The following is a 23,237-nucleotide window of genomic DNA, read 5'->3' on the forward strand; positions in this document are numbered from 1 at the left end:
CATTTGGTACTCGAAGGCGTGAGTGGTCTGCATCATTACCATTTATATACTAGCACAATTATTTTTACTGAAAAAATATAATAATTACAAAGCTCCAACTATAACAAATGCTTACACATATCATTGTTTTAAAATAAAAGTGATGAAGGTTATAAAATACAAGACAATCACTTAAAACACTCAAACTACAGTATGACGGAGCAAGAGTATGGTAGAACGTATTAGTGCAAACGGAAAATAAATGAAAACATCAAATTACACACAAAAGGGATGAAGATTGGTTTTGTTCGAATAATATAAGACTTCTACTTAATTTTGGTGGTTCAAATCTGTGTCGTTTTCCTTGTTCTCAGTCCTTTGGTACTCAATGGGACGACTGGTCTTGAGTTTTGGGGCGGGAATCCTCGACATGCTAGACAATGTGGGACCAAGAAATGTGGCGAGTTGAGTGATAACCAAAAGGATGACCACCGATAACAAAAGAATATATCTTAAAAGAGCCATATACAATTTTTGATAGTCATCATCGAGCAGGAAGAAACCACCAACACAGAAAGAGATCCACAAACAAATGATAGAGCCAAACATGAAGTACATACCAAAGTAGAGTCTGAAAGGAACGAATCTCCAAGTGTGAACAGATTGGGAAGGAGAAGTAGCTATAGACAGGAATAAGATGGTGGAAAGCAGGGAGAATAAGAGGCTGCGAATGAAGAGTCTACAAAAGTTCTAAAAGTAAGTGGATTGTTTCTAAAGATTGCATAGCCTTTGTCATCATAACTGCCTGGCACATTGGTACGTGTGGCGTAGGCCACCGACGCAACTAGAGTCGATATGACTGAACATGCTTGTGAGGTTTTAGTGGCCCACTTTCCTTTGCTTCTCATAAGTTCTTTGTGACTCTTTTTGAATATGTCTTCTGGGGTTTCTATTTTCCTATTCTATCTCTCCCACAAGCCAGGTGGTGCTGAGGCCTTCACAAATCGCATCACCATATATACACACTGCATTAAATTCTGAGACGAAAGAAATCTTTGGCACCACCAAGTCAATTTAATGTATTCACTAATAGATGAGTATTTTCTAAATTTTTTGTTGACCTCATGAGGAGCAAATAGGAAATAGCTACGTAGATACACCTCACACCAATTGATTTCTCTGGACATGGAAAGTGTTTCCCCAGGATTGAGCCAATCAAGCTCCACCCCAAGCCTTGCTGCCAAATGCAAGGTGTTGTTTCCCTCTTTATCTTCTTGCCAAAACAGACTTTTCCATAGCCATTTCTGTTTGCACAAAAACCTGAATACCTCAGTCTGCCTATATTCTCTTGCTAATAAAACCATATTCTTTCCCTCGGAATTCACATCTTTAATTCTTGATGGAAATAATTTGAGAATTTTCTCCACCATCTCTATCACACCATTCTTCACAGCAATCACTAGGGGTGTCTCAATTATTATTGTACCAAACAGTGGAATCACCATTGACTTTGATTCTATCCATAAGCGCCCTTCATAGTTTGATTTACAAAATTAGTTTATAAATGCAAGACTTTTAGGCATAAAAATATATATACTCAGTATTTGAAACAACCTTCCTAAATAAACTTAACTTTTTCATAGTAACTTTAAAAAATAACTTTTTCTAACCAAACCATCCTAAATACAAACTCAAATTATATCACAATCATCTACACTAACTAATTATATAATATTGTTATCCATGATAGAAAGGAGCAGCACCCAATTATACATCCTATCACGGATAAAAGAACTTTTCTTAACTTATTCCAATACAAACTATGTAAAAAATGACCAATCTCATCTAATATAGTTATAAAACAACATATAATGTAGCTCATAAATCAAAATATTAAGAATTAAATCTTAATTCATACTTTATAATAAATTCATAAACAAATCACATGTGATCCTAGGCCTCTGGCTAACTACTAGCACACATATCCCAATAGTACAACTCAAAGGACATAAGATATAATAATGCATGAATCAATTAAACACAATTTATCCTAAGGTAACAATATACAAGATACAACATAGCTCATAAATCGAGAAGACGCTACAAGTCGCTAATGTAGCTTTACTCCTCTTGAGCCTTCCTTTACGTCCTTCCTCTAAAGCTTTCACTTGCAAAATGTTAAACAATAGGAATGAGACAACGTCTCAGTAACTAAATCTTTATCTATCACACATACTAGCATGGGCTAGTAAGGTGTCAGGTGGGATACACAGGGTTAACAAGAGTCGATAGGAATTTATTTAACATTCAAACTCATAATAACCATATAAGACAAATATTTCTACTAATCTCATGCATTTGATAATTTCAAAAAAGATTACATACTTTTCATTTATTCAAAAAATATAAACATTAATGAAGATCCCATGTCATATGCAATTCCTGAACCCAAATCCATCCTTATATCCTCCTTATTTCCATCAATTGGACCCATGGGTTAAGTTCTTTCCATTTGACTAGCAATTTTGACAAGCTCATCACACGAGTGATGTGGACTGGCCAAAGACCACAGAGCACTCGGTGGACCATGGGTCCCTCCTCGAAAAACTAGTGGGGTGTCGCAATCCCTCGAAAAACTAGTGGGATAATAATAGTGGCCAACCATAGAGCTTCGTATGGAGGCCGATACCACGTGGTTAGTATATAAATCTTAATAACTCCAATCATCTCCTTCCCCCACCCAAATTAGATGTATAGGGTTCAAAATAACACATCTATATATAATCAACCGAATTCTAGAATAACACCTCATAGTCATAATCATTAATTTCTAACAATACAAACGATTTCAATCCTTTTCAAAATAATATCCCACAAGACAGTTCATACAAAATATAATATATGTATATGAAACTTGGTTATAAAATCACTCACCAACTTCATACCAATACATGTAACAGATAAAAATTTAGTTACTTGGTCTCTTTGCTAACAGTCAAATACAAACGAGGCCCGTACTCAATAGGATTTATATCTACAATTGAAATTAAAACATTATCTCTACAGCATTAGAGTAAACTACTCACAACTTTTTTAGCCTTTAACACTCTCTCTAATACCTTCAACTGTTGCTCGAAATTCTAGCTCGAATGGCTTTTTTAAAGGTTTGGGGTAAGAACATATATATGTGATTTAGATTCAATTCCTAAATTTTTCTTGCTTAAATATTCTTTAATTATTAGATTATATTATTAAAATTATCAAATTCATAACGTAAATAGAAAAACTACAATTTATAACTTATGTTTTATCTTCGAAAGACTTAGATAAATAGATTTAATACAAGTTAGGTTATTCTCACTACAGAAGTTAAATCCTTAATCTGACCGTTGAATTTAATTTTCTATCTATCATGATACTATCCTCCAAATTATAACTCAATCTAACAGTGGACAAACTTAAATATGCTAATTTACTATTCAGGACTCTATCTGCTAAATCTTTAAAAAAAAAAGTGGAAAACATACCTAATAACTTGTAACTCAGAGATTGAAATGACAATCCAACCTTTGAAATTGATGATTCGGATGTCTCAAATGGGCTGACCAAATTTTAATCCGATTCAACGGTTAATGAACTTAAAACTAGCACTTTTATGAGGCTATCTTAGATATGTGCGAAAATTATTTACTTATTCCAAACTTCACCCACTACCTCCTATATATAGGCTCCTCAAGCTCCTTCACTCTAGTGATTAGTTGATATGGGACTTCTATATCATTGCTATTTTATACATCTTTCTATCATTTAGTTAATGTGGGACTTCTTAACATTGCTATTTTATTCATTTTCTCATACACACACACATATACACATATATAAAATTAGAATTATTTTAATTGCATATATATATTTAACCTCTACCTATTGTATAAAAGTTTGTTTAAATATTAGAGATATGAAAGTTAGGATGTTACAGTATTTACTCTATTTTATCTTTTGGTGATAGAAAACTCACAAATACATCATAAACTAACATTTCATGAATCTCTTTTACCATTATCCTCCTCTGTTCGTAGAGAAATTGAAAGCTGCTCAGTGGCAGTTCTTGATATTATTTGTAACATATTTTCATCAGAAGTATGCTGAAGAGGTTAGTTCATTATTTGAAGTAACCATGTGTGCCTCTTCTTCATTTTTCGTATCTGATAGAGACATCTCCTTAGGAATATTAAAGAACCATACATAGTTCATTAAGGACAAAATGTGTTTAAAATTATTATTTAAAAGCAACTTATTGTTATATATAATTAAAATAATACTACCTCCGATCCTTAATATAAGACCTTGTTTGACTTTTATTTTGATCCTAAATATAAGACCCCAATCCACTTTGTCTCTCATATTTATGTATTTTTTCTTAAGATAATCCTTTTAACAATAGTAATCTAGCCAATACACTTGATTAGTAAGGATATTTTAGGAAAGATACCACCTATTTATTACAAATAACTAACTTAACTTCTTTTCTTAATCTCTTTAAATTAGTCAACTAGCTCTTATAATTAGGACCGGAGGTAGTATATAACATTTTAGACTTCTTTTGAAAATGTTGTTTTACCAGATCTAGATCTAATTAAAGCCAAAAATGTAAAGAGAAAAGTTAAAGAAAAATCTGCTTTGATAGGTCTCGCCTGTACTTCTATCTTTCTATTTTTACTCATACTCCAATTATTTTTGGCGAAAATTTAATCCTGATTAATATTTGAGTTTAATCAAATAGTCGGTGTGTAAAAAAAAAAAAAAAGAGGGAGTAAGATAAAGGAAAAGTGTATATTAATTGCACAAACAAACACGTATGCATATTCAACTTTAACAAGCTTAGATTAAAATATTATATATGAAATAAAAAATTGTGTTTATGCATAATGCATTAAACGAACTTTTTTTTAACCCATATATACACCCTCCCTTTCCCCATAAGGAAGGAGAGGACACCGCTCATCATATTCAACATTATAAAATGATCATTTTAAATGCTGTTATAGGGAGCTCGAAAATGCGTCAGAAGAAAGGCAAGGATCCCTTTCACAGAGAAATAGAACTTACAATAAATTGGCTCAACAAGGAGGACAATACTTTTGAGAGCTGAACGATTTGCTGCCAGGAGGTGAAGTAGAGACAGCCCTTCCTTATTGCGAATCATCATTTCTTTCAAATGATCTTTATACAGGTGAAGTATTTCGATTGCCACATCTGCATTTATAGTAGTACCTCATAAGTATGTATATATATATATATGAATGAAAGAATGAATGTCATAGTTTAGATTTACCAAAATGCCCTTCTGCAATTGCACAATGAAGAATGGCATCGCCGTTGTCCCTTATACAGTGAGCAAAGTCGGTTGAAGAAACTAGAGGGTGAGACATATACTGATAATGAAGCCAAAGAAAAGCTTTTTTCTGGCCATAGAGAGTCGCCTGAAAGAGCGGTGTCTCACCGGCGATGTTACGTCTAACTTCTTACATATTTCAACTTTTCCCATTTAAGCTGCTATGTGCAGAGGAGTGTTCTTTCGATCGTTCTCAGCCCCAAGGACGATGTTCATGTTTGAGCTATCCTCGTTGTCTCCATCCACTGTAACCACCAAATTATTCTGAGTGAGACATTTCTCTTGTTGAACTAAGAAGTCAATCATGTTTGCCACTACCTTCTCTTGCTCATTTGACACAGCCATATGTAACACTGTGACTTGTGTCATCGTTATCTTGGCCGTGCGTAGCGCGCTTTCTTATTTGTACGTTTCAAATACTTCTGGCCACTTGCCTCTCCAAGCGTCGCTTTGTAGTTTCTCCAGCTTTTCTTGCTGGTCACCAACTAACGAACTCATCGTCTCTTGCAAATTAAATCTAGACAAGAAATATATACATCACATCCAAAGACAAGGTGATATATAAATTACCAAGCCTAAATATGGAGATATATGGAGAAAATGAACTCATCAAGATGGACCTAAATATGGATCAAGCCTAAAAGGCTTTTGGACATTAAATCAAGTTAGCTTTTAGGCATGCTTCTTACATAAGTCACGTTAGTTTAATTTGGCGTGTAGTCACCACAGAATTAGAACCCTAATCATCTTCATATGTGCACTCTATTCTAAACTGTATGCAGAGATTACTGAATTTCATTTTTCCAATATCCACAAATATTGGTGAACTGTTGAAGCCGACTCAATTTTCTTTATTGTCAACGAAGTCATCAACTATAATGAAACGGTGTGAAATGTGAAATATATATATACATATATATATATATATATATATATATATAGACACAGACACATAGAGAGGGAGGGGTCATATGACTAGTTATATGAAAATCGGATATATAAAGTACGACCATGACAGCCAAAAGAAGATAGTAAATAACGTGAAGAAAAGAAGATCAATCCAAAGAAGAAGAATCCGAAGATGAAAAGGGAGGGATAGATCTAGCCAACAAAATATATATATACTTATATAAATGACACAAAGAACCAGACCCTTACCAAGAAATTAAATAGGAGGATGAGATTGTGGCTTCATTAACCAAATCCTAAAGAACTGGAGATGAGTAGAAAGACCAAGGTGGAGAAGAAAGAAAAACAAAGAAGCATTATATAGAAAACAAATAAGTAGATGTAGATCATCCTTCCCATGAGCTGCGTTAATTTTAGATTATATTTAGTACTATAAATATAACAAGCGCAGCGCAAACGCAAAAAAATCACATGACCGTTTCCTTCCAAACCTAAAAAAAATGAACAATAGTTTTAAGAACTTTGGTCAACCTTTCTCTTGGAATCCAGCTATTACTGTTAATTTTGTTTATTTTAATTGAACATATATGGGATCGGAAATGATTTTTGATTTTAAAAATTATTATAAAACTTATTTTTAATTTTAGTTCTTTATTTTTTTGCTCAACGTTCCTTCTATATTAAATGACGAATTAATGGTCTTTTTGCTATAAATACAAATAGTACACTTTAATTATTAGCCAAGTCGTTGTAGATTTTTTTCTTACCGAATCCTTACACTTTAATTATGAACATTCATCCTTATATTCATAATTTGTTAATTTATAAGAAAAATGATGTTAGTAACATAAAACATGTCTCTCACTCAACATATAATTGGGTTAATTTTGCTATATAGACCTAAACAAAATCAAAATCGACCATAGTGCAAATTATACACAGATGCAAAGAAACGTTTATAAGTATAATAATTTTATTATCCTAATAATAAATAAATTTTATTCTATTATTTAATTTTTTAAAAATATATTTTTTATTTTGTATTTTATGATAACCTATATGTTGCTTAATTAGCATTCACATGAGTCATAATTAACATATTATACGCATAAAAACTAATGCCTATAATTTTTGATACTAAAAGGACTTAATGAAAAGGCCAAAAAACTAGAAGGACGTTGACCTCATTAAAAATGAGCTAAAACTCCACGGACTTAGGGATTAATTTTTCTCATATTAAATATAGGGAAAAAAATCATAATTGACTCCGATGGTTTATATTTTATCCAATGTTGAAATTAGTCCCTAGACTTTAATCTTTTCTAATGGAGTGGTTTAAGTTTTTGGTTTTTTAATACGTCAATCCCTCATTTTCATCCCTATACTTTTTAACTCGGTCAGGAATATTTATCTCTTATCAATATTAATGATATCGATCGATATTTTTTATTTGCAAATAATTTATCATTGATGATCATATGTCACCTGACGACTGACGATGACTTATTTCATGCAAAATTTAAAATGTTATTATACAGCTAAGTCAATCGAAATTGGCAAAAAAGAAAAAATCAATCGACATTAATTACCATTTAATGGCTGTACAATTTAAATTATATAGGAAAAAAAGAATATTCATTGAATGCAAATAATACCAATTTGAAGTCAGACAATAAATATTAAAATTGTTAGATATCATGTGACTCCGTCGACAATAACACTGCTAGGATCACAATATTTCTATGCGTCATACCCATGACATGTGCTATCATATGGATAGATCAGAGGTTATAAAATAAGATACCTGTTAAATTTCAAAATGATAAGTAAATTATTTGAACAGATTTTAACTTGTCAAAGTCATTGCAAGAGTTGTCAACATGATCTATTTATTATTTTTAAATTTAGCAGGTTTTTTTTGTTATTTCTCCGAGATTTAACTCCCATATCCCTATATATTGACCAATTTTAAGAATTACTAATAGGGAATAATTATTATATTTTTTAATCGTGTATGTACATTACTTTTTTGAACTTCGACTATTTATTAAATAAAATAGACATGAACTTATAAACTCACCCAAAAAAAAACTTAAAGTTACTTTCTTTTATATGATATACACGCTTCTTATGACTAACATTGAAATATTTATCATATTTCATCTGGAAATCAATAATATTATTATTGATTTACAAAATTGGATGGTTCATATGTAATATCTTATAAAGTACTAGTATAATACTATTAAAATATAAATAAATGTAAGTTGTTAAAATATAATCTACCCAGTTCGCACCAATAGTCTAAAAAATAAATTTATGAAATATTTTAATAATATTTTTTAATAAAATTTTACATTTGAATTATTCATCTTTGGATTTAAGGATCAAGAAGAAATTTTAAAAAGAAAAAGCCGAGAATTCTGAGATTCTGAAAGGTTTCAAATCCCAGAGGATGTGGATCTGGATCTGTGATGGATGAGATTTTGAAACCATTAGAAGTCAACAGACGACGTGGCAATATATGATCATTCTCATATCCATCGCCATAAAAAAAAAAAAAAAAAAGCTGTTATACGCAACACTGTTGGTTTGCTATAATGCGTCACAACAGGTTCAGTGCTTTTTGATCTGTTATTACTGAATAAAAATTGAATGCACCCCACAGTTTTCATTTTATGGACCAAATACATGGCAAGCAAGACCAAGATTTACTCTTCTTTGATTTCTATAATGTGTGTCTAAATCAACCTTTTCTTTGGCCAAAGTGTCTAAATCAGCTTTTGCTTCTGGGAACATTTAATTCTTGGGCTAAAATATATCTTGCAAAATTGACAGATTTTATTAGCTCATAAATAATAAGGATAAAAGCCAAAATATGCACAATTAAATATTAGCGCATGACCAAAAACATCATGTACATTTTTTTTCATTTTTGAGTATTCAATATATGCACAAATCCATCAAAAAGTATCTGAAGTTTAAAGAAAATATACTAAAATGACACAAGATTCTAGAGATTAGCACATCAATATATGCACAAATGCATCCAAAAGTAGCTAAAGCTTAAGAAAAATGTCCTAAGCAACTAAGTATCAAAAATAAAGAATTAACTTGAAAAGGGATTGATTTTCTTGTCCTGATTGGCAAAATTTAAAAGGATGTAAAATGAGTAAATAATTTTTGGATTTTTAGTTTATAAAATGGATATGAATGAGATAAACAAAGAGAATTAACAAGTGATAGCAATTGGAAAAGCAATCCTCTAGCACAATGATTAAGGCTATCATTACTTCAATTAATTTGGAAGTTAGCTAAATTCAAAAGACTCTAAGGGCCACCCCCTAGACTCGGTTTAATTAGAATAATCAACACCAAGCCACCTTGCATATTAATTATTCACAATTAAACTGTTTCAGCACAATTAGCCAAAAAGAAAATCAAAGAAAAGCAATTAACATTTTTAGTCCAATAACCAAGCCACCTTGAATTACCACTAAATGTTCACAATAATTTCAAAACATAGTCTGACCCAGTATAATGTAAAGAAATTAAAGCTAATCATAGCATGATGTTAAATGCTAATCAAAGATTCTAACAACTACAACCAATTTCAATACAAATATAAATCATCACAGCCCATTCAAACATTATAAAATTCATTCTAAGACCTAGAAATCACAATTATAATGAAAGAAGTAAAGATTAGAAGAGTTGAAACTCCCCTTTGAAGCTCTAAGTTCAAGCCATAACCATTGCTCTAGAGAATTGGAAGGATTTAGCTACTCCTAACCATCACCACAGCTCCACCAAAATTCCAATTCGGTTCAGCCATGAAGAACAATGAAGATGGAATCTGCAGGAGTGATTTTGCCGTGAAGCTATGGTCCTTCGTTCTCTCTTCCTCGCCGCTGGTCTCTTCATTATCCAATGTAAAACTTTTCACACTAACTCATATTCATTCACATTTTGGCATCATAATAATCCTCTTCACCATTTTCACCACACCATTCTTCACAGCAATCATTAAGGGTGTCTCAATTGTTGTTGTACGAGATGGTGGCATCGCCATTGACTCCCTCTCTATCCACCAACGCCATGCATTGTCCAAATCACAACATTAATTAGTTTATAATTGCATGATTCTTTTTTTACAAAGAAAATACAGCCGTAATAGTTACCATAACATATATACACACTTATGCATACGACTATCGTTGAAAGAGTGTGTGCGCGTGCATGTGTGTGTGTGTGTATTAGGAACAACGAACACACACACACACATATTATTATTATTATTATTATTATTATTATTATTATTATTATTATTATTATTATTATTATTATTATTATGGAATGGCTGGAAGAGTAACAGCTGAAAGTATTGAATCTTGAACCCATAGCATCACAACATGTTCGTAAATAAACATCCTGGAAAATTGAATGCGGGATTGATCTAATCTTGTATATGAGTATTCGTCAAAATTCAAAGGAAATAGAGAACATCCCTAGATGTAATTTACTATTTTATCTTTTGGTGAAAAAAAAAAAGGGTTCACCAGTGTGTCATAAATTTGTCGGGAGACATTTTGTGAGCATTGCAGGTGAAGAATGATTTATGATTCAATAATATCAAGTTCTATATATGAAAAGTATAATAAGAATACTTTATAAACTACTCCTCCGGTCCTTAATATAGGATCCAATTCTTAAGTTGGTTTTGGTCCTAAATATAAGACTCATTTCTCATATTTATCAATTTTCTCTAAATTACCCCTATAAATACTCCCTCAACCACAATCAAATAGAAGAGGGAGGGGGTATTAAAAAAGATGAATATGGTATTTTAGGAAAAATGTGTCACTTTTCTTATAATTAACTAACTTACCTAACTTCCTTAATCTAATCAAATTAGTTAAATGGGTCTTATATTAAGGACCGGAGGAGTAACATCTTCCAGTTTTCATGAAGTTTTACACCATAACTCTGTTCTGGTTGCTGGAGAATTGAAAGCTGCTCAGAGGTGGTTCTTGATATTATTTGAGACATATCTTCCTCAGAAGCATGTTGAAGAAGTTCGTTCATTATTTGAAGCGACCATTTGTGCTTCTTCTTCATTTTCCGTATCCGATACAGCCACCCCTCTATGAATATATTCATGACCCGTACGTAAGTCAGTAGGGACAAAATGTTTTGGAAAAAATTAATTACTCAAAAGTAATTTATATTTATATATAAGCAAAATAATATATGTATATGTTCAAAATGACTTCTATTCAACTCTAGATCGAATTAAAACCAAACATGAAAAGAGGGAAAGAAAAGTGTCCATTGATGGATCTCATAAGCATACATATATGCTCTTTTATGTATTTTGACGTGGCGTATTACCTGCTAATAAAAATAAATCCTCGGAGATCATTAGGGGGCATAGCGGAAACAAAATCAAAAGCACAAGTAGACACAAAAGTGTATCCCCAGTCATCACGGCCAAAGAGCAGTCTTCATTGCCGTCATCATCATCAAGATGATCTGCAAATATGACAGAAAAATGCATGAATAAACCATATACCATTTGATTCCCAAACAATAATTATTGATAATCATATCGCCCTTTAAATTTTGTCAATGTAAATTTTTTGTTGAACTTAAAGAAATATGCATATGTTGGTAAAGCCAATGACAAAGTAACTACGCTATTCAATTTTGTCATGCATATGGGTCACCGTCAGACCTGACCTTTCTCGCAGTTTTCAGTAGTTTGGTTTATACTGTGTGTGTAATATTAATGGGATACAAAAGGCTTTGGGGGTACCCATCTTTTTCAACCATGCTCGTAAATCATACTTACTTTCAGCAGAATCATACAACGCATTGCACAGGACCCCGGTTCCGAATTGACGGCGTTCCAATGCTTCCCTCGTCATGGCACGCTTATTCTTCGTAACTCTTAAAAACCCTTCCAAGTTCCAAATAAACAAGCTAAGCCACACGCATATTATTATTTTTATAATGTACAACACAATGAATATAAAAAGCATGATGACCATTTTTTCAAAAATATATACACACACACACACACACACACACACCCATATTTGCACTCTTGAGAAGAGTATGTTTTTGTTGTTGAAAAGAGACCATATACAACATTCGAGAACTCTCAACCATATTCCGCATTATAAAATGGAGATATGTATCATTTTCAAACTTTCTCTTAATAAATTTACAGAAACATATCCAATGCATCAGTATTTTGATTTTTGAAAAATATAGGATATGATTCTTTTCGGACACACACACATAAATATATGAGAGCACCAAAAAATTATAATTGCAATGGAAGAAGGACAAATGAGGAACTTAATGAAGAACAATAATGCTTGTAATAAATCGTGCTTACATCTAACAAAGCTGTTGACAAATGCGCGCAAGAGGTCCCCGACGCACAGTTTGCGTTCACGTTTCTCCAATTCTTCCATTGTCGTGGCTTGCTTCTTCTTCGTAACTCTCAAAACCCCTTCCCAAACATAAAAGCCACCCCCGAATTACATTTGTGTATGTGTATATAGTATGATATAGTCCATCCAGTCTTTAATATGAGATACATTCTACAAATTTTTTTTACTTTATCCTTGATATAGCAAAGTTTGTAAAATTAAGTCAACATTTATGAGCTGTTTCCATAAAATTTTGAATATCTAAGCTAATTTCTTTATTTGTGTGACAATATTTGCACTCTTGACAGGTCTATTGTCAATATCAACCATATTCAACATTATAAAACGGTTTTCAATCGTTGTTATAGGAAGCTTGAATCGCAACAGATGAGATTCAAGGATGAAATTACAGACACATATATATATATATGTATACATGTTGCATTCCCTTAATGAACAGCATAGAACTTACGATAAATTTGACGAACAAAGATTGATCGTTCAAGGAGGGCAGTACTTTTGAAAGCTGAACGCTCTGCTGCTAGACAACCCTTCCTTATTACGCACCACCATCTCTTTCAGATGATCTTTATAAAGGTGAACAATTTCAATTGCCACATCTGCACTTAGCAATACTTAGCCATAAGTACGTTAACAATATGAGAAGTGGTGAATGTTAGTTTAGATTTACCAGTATGCCCTTCTGCAATTGCACAGTGAAGAATTGTATCGTTGTTGTCCCTTATGCAGTGAGCAATGTTAGTTAAAGAAACGCCACTGCTTCTCATATACTGATAATGAAGCCAAAGAAAAGCTTCTTTCTTGCCATTTAGAGCTGCTAGAAAAAGGGGTGTCTCACCGGCAACATTACGGCGAGCAATTAAGGAGGGTTCCACATCTACGCCACCCATTTTCTTACACATTTTAACATTTCCCACTGTTGCTGCTAAATGTAGATGAGTGTTGTTTCTATCATTCTTAGCCCCAAGAATGATGTTCATGTTCTGACTCCCCTCGCCGTCTCCATCCACCGTAAGCACCACGTTATTCTGGGCACGAACTTGCTCTTCAAGAACTAGCAAGTCCACCATTTTTGCCACCACCTGCTCTTCCTCATCAGAGACGGCCATGTGTAACACAGTGTCCCCCATCACTGTTATCTTGGCCGTTCGAAGTGCCCTTTCTTGCTTGTATGTTTCAAATACTTCTGGCCACTTACCTCTTCTAATATCCCTTCGTAGTTTCTTCAATTTTTCTTCCACAGAACCTACTGACGAACTCATTGTCTCTTGCAAACTACTCCTCTGGTCCTTAATATAGGACCCAATTGTTGAATTGATTTTGGTCCTAAATATAAGAACCATTTCTCATATTTATCAATTTTCTCTAAATTACCCCTATGGATACTCCCTCAACCATAATCAAGTAGAAGAGGGAGAGGGGGTATTAAGAAAGATGATTATGGTGTTTCAGGAAAAACATGTCATATTTTTTATAATTAACTAACTTACCTAACTTCCTTAATTTAATCAAATTAGTTAAATGGGTCTTATATTAAGGACCGGAGGAGTATATTCAAATGCTGTAAGTAAATTTTATGTGTGTGCGTGTATATATAGGCTATATAAAAAGTTGGGGCGTGCCAAACAAGACTACCACGTATAGAAACTATATACATGACATCCAGAAAGAAGTTAAATATAAATACGAAATATAACTTAAGTCTAATCAATTTCATTTTTATATTATCCACTGATGGTAAACTCTATCTTAAGACAACTCTATTTTCCTCGTTGTAAGAATATTTATCCAAACAATGACTTGAAAATATAAATTAGAAACTAGAAATGTAAAATTAAGCTATATTTTTAATCTCGCCGCACTTGTCTATTTCATATATTTCTGAAATTGAGTATTACAATTAAACCCTTCGCAAATTAAATTTAAATGATGTCAATGAGAACCATAGGTCATAGTTATGCAAGACCAGACCAAACAAGAACCTCGGAAAAGAAAATGTAATTACTCTTCCGGTCCTTAATATAAGACTGATTTAACTAATTTGATTAAATTAAGGAAGTTAGGTAAATTAGTTAATTATAATAAATGTGACACGTTTTTCCTAAAATACCATAATTATTGTTCTTGATACCCCATCTCTCTCTTCTACTTGATTATGGTTGATGAAATATTTATATGAGTAATTTTAAAAAAATTAATAAATATGAGAAATGGGTCTTATATTTAGGACCAAAACCAACTCAATAATTGGATCATATATTAAAGATCGGAGGAGTACCATGACACCTAAAAGAAGGAAAAAACTGAAAGAAAGAGAAGATGAATGAGGGGGGAGAAAATGTAACTAACAGCAACGAAGAAGACGAAGTCAATGATGTCAAGAAGCAGAGGCTTACTAAATTAAAGAAATAGGAGAATGAGATTGTAACTTCACCCGGACCAAATCCTGAAGAAGCAGAGATGAGCGTGGAGCGCCAAACAAAGAGGCATTATATAGTAACCAAGTAGACCAGACGTCCTCCTAAATCTTTCTTCCCAGACGAAAATTCAAGGAAATTTCAACTTCAACAACCCGTCAGCAAAAACGCGTTTGAAGAGCGAGCAAAAGCGAAAGACAGACTTGCTTAGCGTGAGGAATGGGCGCTTTTGAAGACAGGAGGTATAACGAGGCAAGCAACTACAGATTTGGGATTAAAATAAAGAAAATAAACAATAATAATGGCAACATATGGTTGTCTTCTTCCTCGCGCTTTCTCTTGTCTTTTCTTCTTCTTCCATTTGTTCTTTTTTTAACTTTGCTACCTCTTCTTCTTTGCCTACGATATTCTGTAGTCTTCTTCGTTGTTTTCTCTTCTTGTTTTGTTGTTTTGTTTTTCTTAAAGAGTGGTTCATTCTAATTCGCTAAGCCACCGTTTCCAGTATAGTTCAAGATTAGCCACAAAGGTAATTCTCTGGTGCTTTCCAGTTCAGCTGGTTTGCATATTGTTAATACTCCCTCCGTTCCTTATTATAAGAGACAAATAACCGAAGTACGTTGATCAAAAAAACAGTTAAAATTAGTTAAGAACAATTAATGTGCAAAAAATATAATTTTTTTCCAAAAATGCCCTTATTAATAAGGAGAGAGAGCATGAGAGAGAATCATTAAATTATTAAAAGAAAGAGAAGTGAAAGGGAGAGAGAGTGTGAGTTGGAGATAATAAATATGGGTAAAATAGTAAATCAACACAAAAAAATAGAGACAACTTGTAAGTGTCTCTTATATATAGGAACATGTCATAAGCATCAAATGTCTCTTATAATAAGGAACGGAGGGAGTATTATTTTATTTGAATAATCTTTATAAAGATTATTCTCCTAAAATATATGCATTTTACAACATTAGCCACAAAGTTAATTATCTAGTGCTCTCCAGTTCAGCTGGTTTGCATTTTGTTAATCTTATTTTATTTGAATAATCTCTATAAAGATTATTCTCCTAAAATATATGCATTTTACAAGATTAGCCACAAAGTTAATTCTCTGGTGCTTTCCAGTTCAGCTGGTTTGCATATTGTTAATATTATTTTATTTGAATAATCTCTATAAAGATCATTCTCCTAAAATATATGCATTTTACAAGATTAGCCACAAGGTAATTCTCTGGTGCTCTCCAGTTCATCAGCTGGTTTGCATTTTGTTAATATTATTTTATTTGAATAATCTCTATAAAGATGATTCTCCTAAAATATATGCATTTTAGATATGTTTGGTCCTCTACACTTTCGTCAAGTTTCACTTTTATCCCTTAAGTTTAAAAAGTGTATTTTAAATTTCTTAATCTTAACACTGTTAGTCTTATTTAACAAAAACGTTTACTCAGCAAGTTTAAATGGCGACTCTACCTTCAAAAAGGAGGAAGCATTTCATGTATTGATGGTGAAAAGATATATTAATATATATGGTGGTTGTTGGGAATGTGCCATTGATACTTGATAACGCGAGGAATGTTGACATAATTCTATTTTTAAATTCATCGGCATAAAAAATGTTCAATAATTGAGAGTGAAGTCATGCTCAATTATTACATATTGGACAGAAATGTTGATGACGGTATTGAAATTGAAATTGGGCAGCGCAGGTATACTCGGGAATTTTTATTTTATTTTTTAAAAAGAAGTTTATGAATTTAGGCAGGTTTATGTCGCTGATCTTGTTACACCCACACATTTGTTTAATCAAGTCAGGTTCAAATATTCGTTGAACTTAATTGGAGATACTTCTTTTAAAAACACTTTTTGTGTTCATAAAAACTCAAATTTGAGACGTTGTATTTAAACAATCAAAACTTACTACTACAAAATTTGACTTTCTTAATGCTCGATATTTGTTTTCCGTTTGAATAGAGAAGTATCAACCAACAAGCGCTTGGATCGACTACTTAACAACTGGTCTTGTGCTCGAGTCCTGGATACGTAGCCGTGATAATTATTCGGTGGTAATGAGACTCCGCACATTGTGGGCCCACAATCCAGCGAACCGGACTAGTCTTAGTGTCGGATACCAATGAAGAAATCTTAAAAATAGAAAAATATCAAGCAACTTAAGCGGAGTTGATATTTATTTGATGGTTATATCTTAACCACCAAATAAGTGTTATTCAAAAAAAAAAAATCATCAAACGTCTTTTTCTTTTTTTTTGAATTTTGAGAAATTTATAATTAGTTCACAGTTCTCAAAAAACAATTGTCAAATAATTAAAGCCAAGATTTGGCTTTTTTGGGGAAAAAAAATTGTCAGACAAATTTATGTTTATTTGTTTTCTTTTTCAAACCAATGTGTCTCATCTAAATTCCCATTATAAGCCCCTGTAATAACGTATGTTTTCACTTTTCTCAGATGCTTGAGCTTTCTCCCCCATAATTTTCTTTTCCTTTCATCATTATTTACTTAATAGTCAATATAATGGTCGATGGTATTTTATTAGTTTACATGCAAATGGTGCATTAAATATAGGTAATTAAAAATTGAACATTAATTTGGTATCTGTAGTCTTGTCCAATTATAAAATCAGTCGATAGACTTTAATTTTTTAATGGGTTGGCCAAAAAAAAATTAGCGGACACCGTGTAAGATGTTAAGGCCTCCTTTCTATAATTTTTAAGCTGACTGTGGACATATTACTTGTCAGCTCTTTGGACATTCGTCAACCGGAACACAAAGTTGACTTTGTCGTAGAAATTGGTTATTTCTAAGCATTTATAAATTATAATTACATGTGAAAATTTGGCTTAAAAAAAAGAAATACATGTGAAAATAATTAACAGATCCAAAATAAAGGATAAATAATATGTGAAAGTCTTTTTTAACGAATTTAATGTTTATGGTAAGGGTTAAGTAATCTAGCTCTTTTATTTTTTAAATGCGCTGTCACTTCGCATCGCATGAGCATGGATAAGAGTTAAATTGTTAGATATTGTTTTAGTTTTATATAAATTTATGATATATTTTTTAAATATTTTTTTGGCCAATTATCCTTGGAGTGCTATACACCAACAAAATACATTCTGATTTGATAAAATTAAAATAAATAGAGTACTAATCAAAATTCCAAAAAAATGATTTTTGAATTTTAAAATTTTAAATTAAGAATTACGATAAAAATATATCGTCATTTGCTTTTCGAGGATAATTATTTTCTTTACAAGTGTAGTAACTAGTAATGATTTGGAATTTTGAAATTTAACATATTTTCTTTAAAATTTATTTTTAAGTTTCTTGGTCAAGAATAGAGTCAGAAAAACAGATAAAGCCCGTCGGGTCGACCCGTTTAAGCCTAAAAATTATAAGGGTTGAGCTTGCAGTTTTGCCTCTCAAATGGGAAATAGACCCTACAGGGCTAGCCCTGTAGGGCCAAGGGTTTAAACAGATCGACCCTACAGGACCAAGGATCAGCGGGTTTATGCTCTATTATTTTTTTTAATTTTTTTGTGTAATTATAATATTATTAATTTTTTACATTGCTAATGATATTTTAAATATTTAGTTATTATTATCATTTCAAAATTAAATTTCACGAAATGATTTGATTTATTTAGTTTTAGACAATAATTTGTCTAATTAAATTTTTAAAAAATAGGTCAATTTTAGATTTTAATAATGATTTGATTTATATCATAGATGTTGATATTTTTAAACTATATATATTTGATAAGAGAGTATTTTTATACTTATATAACTTGTGATTCTATAATTTGAATTAGAAATTTATGAGTTTTGACAACAATGTTTCTCAAACTAAAGTGAAATAATAGCTAGATTGTAAAATTAAAAATTAAAATTCTTATAAAGAAGAAAAACTTGATATTTTTGTTACGAAAGAAAAGCATACTTATTAAGAAGAGTAATTGATTATAGTGATAATGAAGTTTCAAAAGATTAATGATAGTATTTTTTTATTACACATTTGTACTATAGATGAAACTTTTGGATGTTATTATCTTGTTAATAAATGTTTTAGATATTCTTAGATGTTGATGGATATTTATATATGATAATATTTTGTATTTATGACTTAATTTTATTTATATTTATGTCTTTTATTAATAATTTTATTAGTTTATTTTCTTTTTTTTAGATAAAAAATATGAAAAATATAAAAAATAGTATTTTTTCTTAAACGAGCCGAAAACTTGCGGGCTAACCCAGAACCCATTAGCTTAAGGGCCGGGTATAGCAAACTTTATTCCCACCTCTAGACTCAAGAATATCCTCCAGCCGAAAAAGTTCAATTCAGATTTTCCCACGCTTTTTCATGAAATCATTGACAACAGAATGCTTCCAGTTGTTTCTTGTTCATCATTTTACTCTCACCGCAGTCAAGAACGTTGGAAAATGGCGTCCTTTTAACCGGAAAAACAGCCCAGAGCCACCGGGACGGGTGGCTGAAAATTGCAGTGACGGCGACATGGGAGTCTATTAGTGGTAGTGAGGCGGGTCGGGTAGGTTAACCCGTCCCACAAAAGAAGACGGGCCACATGACATCGTTTTGTCGTGCTGGATGGCCTCTTCTGTTGTGTCCAAAAATGGGCGCCATCCAATGCCCATGAAACGAACTGTTTCACTTAAAAGGCAAGTGGGCCAGACGGGCGTCATGGGCCTCTGCAACTTTGTTCAATTTTATCTAATTTTACTCAGTTTTCAGTTTGGGCTGCGAAAATTTGGATTTTTCGTTTATTTACTTGTTCATTTCTGCCTTCCAATTGGACCTAAATCTTTGGGCTTGTGAAAATTTAAATTATTTCCTGTTTTTGTTTCCCGCGAACTGGACCAAGTTCATTGGAGCTTCCAAGATCAAATTAATTTATAAAATTCTGGTTTCGTTAACATTGGGATCTACCAATTTTCTTTCCTCATTTTTTTCATTTATTTTCCAGATGGGGCCCATTTTGCTTTAATTTCAGAAACTGTTTTCGCCACGGAAATTATTTTAATTTCTGGAAAATTGGAACTTGGTCCCCTGCTTTTCTGGGCTTTTCATGTTTTTCGCAGAACCGCCCCTTCAGTTTCTGGAGTTTTTGTATTAAAGAAAGGGGGGCACAGTGAAGTGGACATTGCGCTTTTGGACCCTTGTTTAGTTTGTTCAGTTCATTTCTTGAGAAAGTTTATTTGGGCTCATATTTGGTTATTTGCAGCCGAGAGCCATATTGCGTTAATTTACAGTATTTTGTTATGCTAAATACGCAGCAGCTGTTTAACACATGGACTATTTTATGTGCCATTTAAATTGTTTAAGTATAACAGAAATCAATTTGGCTGTTTTAACATATTGGAAAATTTTGCAAAATCCTTTTGCCCATTTTTTAATTGTTTAAATATTTTGTTTGAGGTAATTATATATTTGTTTGAATTTTTCAAAATTATATTTGAGTTAGAATATGCTGAATTTGATTTTTAAACAATTTTGGGTGCATAAAATAGTGGAAGAATTTAATTTTAGTTATTTAGTCACTTATGTTGATTAAATTAATTGGTTAAGTTCTCTATTACGTTGTGCATATATGAAATTTAAACACATATAGTTGACAATTGTGATTAGCGTGGAGAGTTGATGAGGAGTAGTCACAGTATTTCTTTTATAGTGCATGCATAAATAATCACATATTGATTTTAAAATATCAACTATAATCAATGAGCAATCATAATTTGATCACATAGATGATTTAGTTAATCCAATTAATTAGTCAAAACTCTCATTGTACTGTGTGTATATGGAATTTAATTATACCTATATGATATTGGTGATTAGCATACATATTTTGTTTAAGAAGTAGACATGGCATCCTTATACACATGTTCTATGTATAGACAATCACATGTGGATTTAAAATATCAATTTTGTTTAAATGTATAATTAATATTTGTAATGATTTGATGTCTTTGTGATGCGCATGTAGAGTTGAGAAGTAGCCATGAATGGTGAAGTTTTATAAGCGAGGTTGAAACAGAATAATAATTATAAAACTCAAACAACAGTATGATGGAGCAAGGGTCTGCTTACACATATTATTCCAAACGGAAAAGAAATAAAAACATGAAATTACGCACAAAAGTGATGAAGGAATAATACAAGAAATTCACTTAATTTCGGTACTCAATGGGACGAGTGGCCTTGAGTCTCCAGGTAGGAACAGGGCTACTGCTAGACAATGTGGGACCAATGAATGTGGGGATTTGGCAAACAACGAAAATGATGATCAGCAATGACATCACAATATAAAGTTCAAGAGTATGGGACGACTTTTGACTGTCATCATCCAGCGTGAAGAAATAGCCACCACAGAAAGAGATCCATAAAGAAACAATGGAGGCAAACATGGAGCACATGCCAAAGTAAAGTTTGATAGGAACATGTTTCCAAGAGTGCACAGATTGGGAAGGAGAAGCAACTACGGTTGACAAGAAGCAAATGGTAGACACGAGGGAGAAGGACAGGGCCGCAATTGAGAAGCTTGAAAAATATTTGAATGCTGGTGGCTTGTTTCTAAGGATTGCATAGCCCTTGCTATCATAACCGCCTGGCACAGTGTCACAGGCGGCAAAGGCCACAGACATAACTAGGGTCGAAACCACAGAACATGCTTGTGAGGTTTTAGCCACCCACTCTCCCTCGGTTTTCATAAGCTCCGTATGACTCTCTTTGAAAATGTCTTCCGGTGTCTTCATTTCCCTATTGTACTTTTCCAGCAAACCACGGGGTATTGAATCCTTCACATACTGCATCACCATATATAGATCCATCTACTTTAAATAATGATATGCTTTAATTTATTCATTAATAATTACGAATTTCTTGATAAAAATTTTAATTCCCATGCGGACTGTAGTACAAAATACATAGATACATACCTCAAACCAGTTGATTTCCTTTGACATGGAGAGTGCCTCCCCATGATTGAGCCAATCAGGCTCCACTCCAAGCCTTGCTGCCAAATGTAATGCATTGTTTCTGTCTTTATCTACTTGCCGAAACAAACTTTCAGTTGGCCATTTCTGTTGACATAAAAACCTGAATACAGTTGATTGCCTGTATTCTATCACCAGTAGAACTATATTCTTTCCATCCTCATTTACATCTTCAATCCTCGAGGGAAATAATTTCAGAATTTCCTTCACCATTTCTTCCACACCATTCTTGGCAGCAATCATTAGGGGTGTCTCAATTGTTATTGTACCAAACACTGGTGTTGCCATTGACATGGACCCTATCCACCAATGCCATTCATAGTCCCAATCACAAAATTAGTTTATGATTGCAAGCTATTTTTTGGTAGAAAAATATGCTCATATACCATGGCAAGAGTATATATTTAGGAAAAATGAGTATAAAAGAATTACAATGAGTGTGTGTGTGTGTGTATATATAGGTATATATTATGGATGAGAGTGGAATGAATGGAAGAATATTAGCTGAGTTAGTGTTGAACCCGTAGCGTCACAGCACATTCGTAAATAAACATCCAAGATAACTGCATGCGAGATTGTTCTAACCTTATAATATAAGGTTAGACCAGTATTATTTACTCGATATTTTATCTTTAATTTGGTGATAGAAAATTCACAAATGCATCATAAATCAGTCGTAAAAAATTTTTTGTGACGGTCATTGTAGGTGAATAATGATTTATGATTCTTAAAATGTTAAGTTCTGTACATGAAAAGTATATTCACAACGCTTTAACATGTTGGAATTTTCAAGAATGTGTTTTTACCGTTATTCTCTTTTGTTTGCAGTGAAAGCTGTTGAGACGCGGTTCTCGATATTATTTGTGACATATCTTCCTTAGAAGCAAGTTGAAGAAGTTCATTCATTATTTGAAGCGACCATGGGTGCTTCTCCTTCATTTTTTGTATCCGATGCAGCCATATTCCTAGGAATATCAAGGACCGGTGGGTCAGCAGGGACAAAGTGTTCTAAAAAAAAATTGTTTTTGAAAAAGCTATTTATAATTATA

General features: G+C 32.5%; 2 protein-coding genes across 2 annotated transcripts in view; both read right to left on the bottom strand.

Annotated features, from left to right (window-relative positions):
* The window catches only part of LOC114745120 (uncharacterized), a 36,265-nt gene extending 22,421 nt beyond the window's left edge, over positions 1–13,844 (bottom strand). Inside the window, exon 1 of the mRNA XM_028933265.1 lies at positions 13,415–13,844. Coding sequence (XP_028789098.1) covers positions 13,415–13,814 — 400 coding nt within the window. The 5' untranslated portion in view covers positions 13,815–13,844. The remainder of the gene's footprint in view (positions 1–13,414) is intronic.
* A 7,519-nt stretch (positions 13,845–21,363) lies between these two features.
* On the bottom strand, positions 21,364–22,431 carry LOC114745109 (ankyrin repeat-containing protein ITN1-like). The gene is made up of 2 exons (XM_028933251.1): positions 22,132–22,431; positions 21,364–21,999 (listed from the first exon to the last, which is right to left on the bottom strand). Exons 1-2 carry the CDS (start codon positions 22,429–22,431, stop codon positions 21,364–21,366), a joined length of 936 nt encoding a protein of 311 aa, XP_028789084.1.
* Between the last annotated feature and the right edge of the window lie 806 nt (positions 22,432–23,237).

This window comes from Neltuma alba, unplaced genomic scaffold (genome assembly GCF_004799145.2).
Source record: "Neltuma alba isolate B1F8T4 unplaced genomic scaffold, ASM479914v2 tig00004532_pilon, whole genome shotgun sequence".
NCBI lineage: Eukaryota > Viridiplantae > Streptophyta > Magnoliopsida > Fabales > Fabaceae > Neltuma > Neltuma alba.

Excerpts from the sequence above, each read along its gene's own strand:
- LOC114745109 (XM_028933251.1), bottom strand. The coding sequence starts at position 22,431 with ATGATTGCTGCCAAGAATGGTGTGGAAGAAATGGTGAAGGAAATTCTG. Across the intron at positions 22,000-22,131 it reads AGGAAATCAACTGGTTTGAG|TATGTGAAGGATTCAATACC; the intron begins GTATGTATCTAT and ends ATGGTGATGCAG.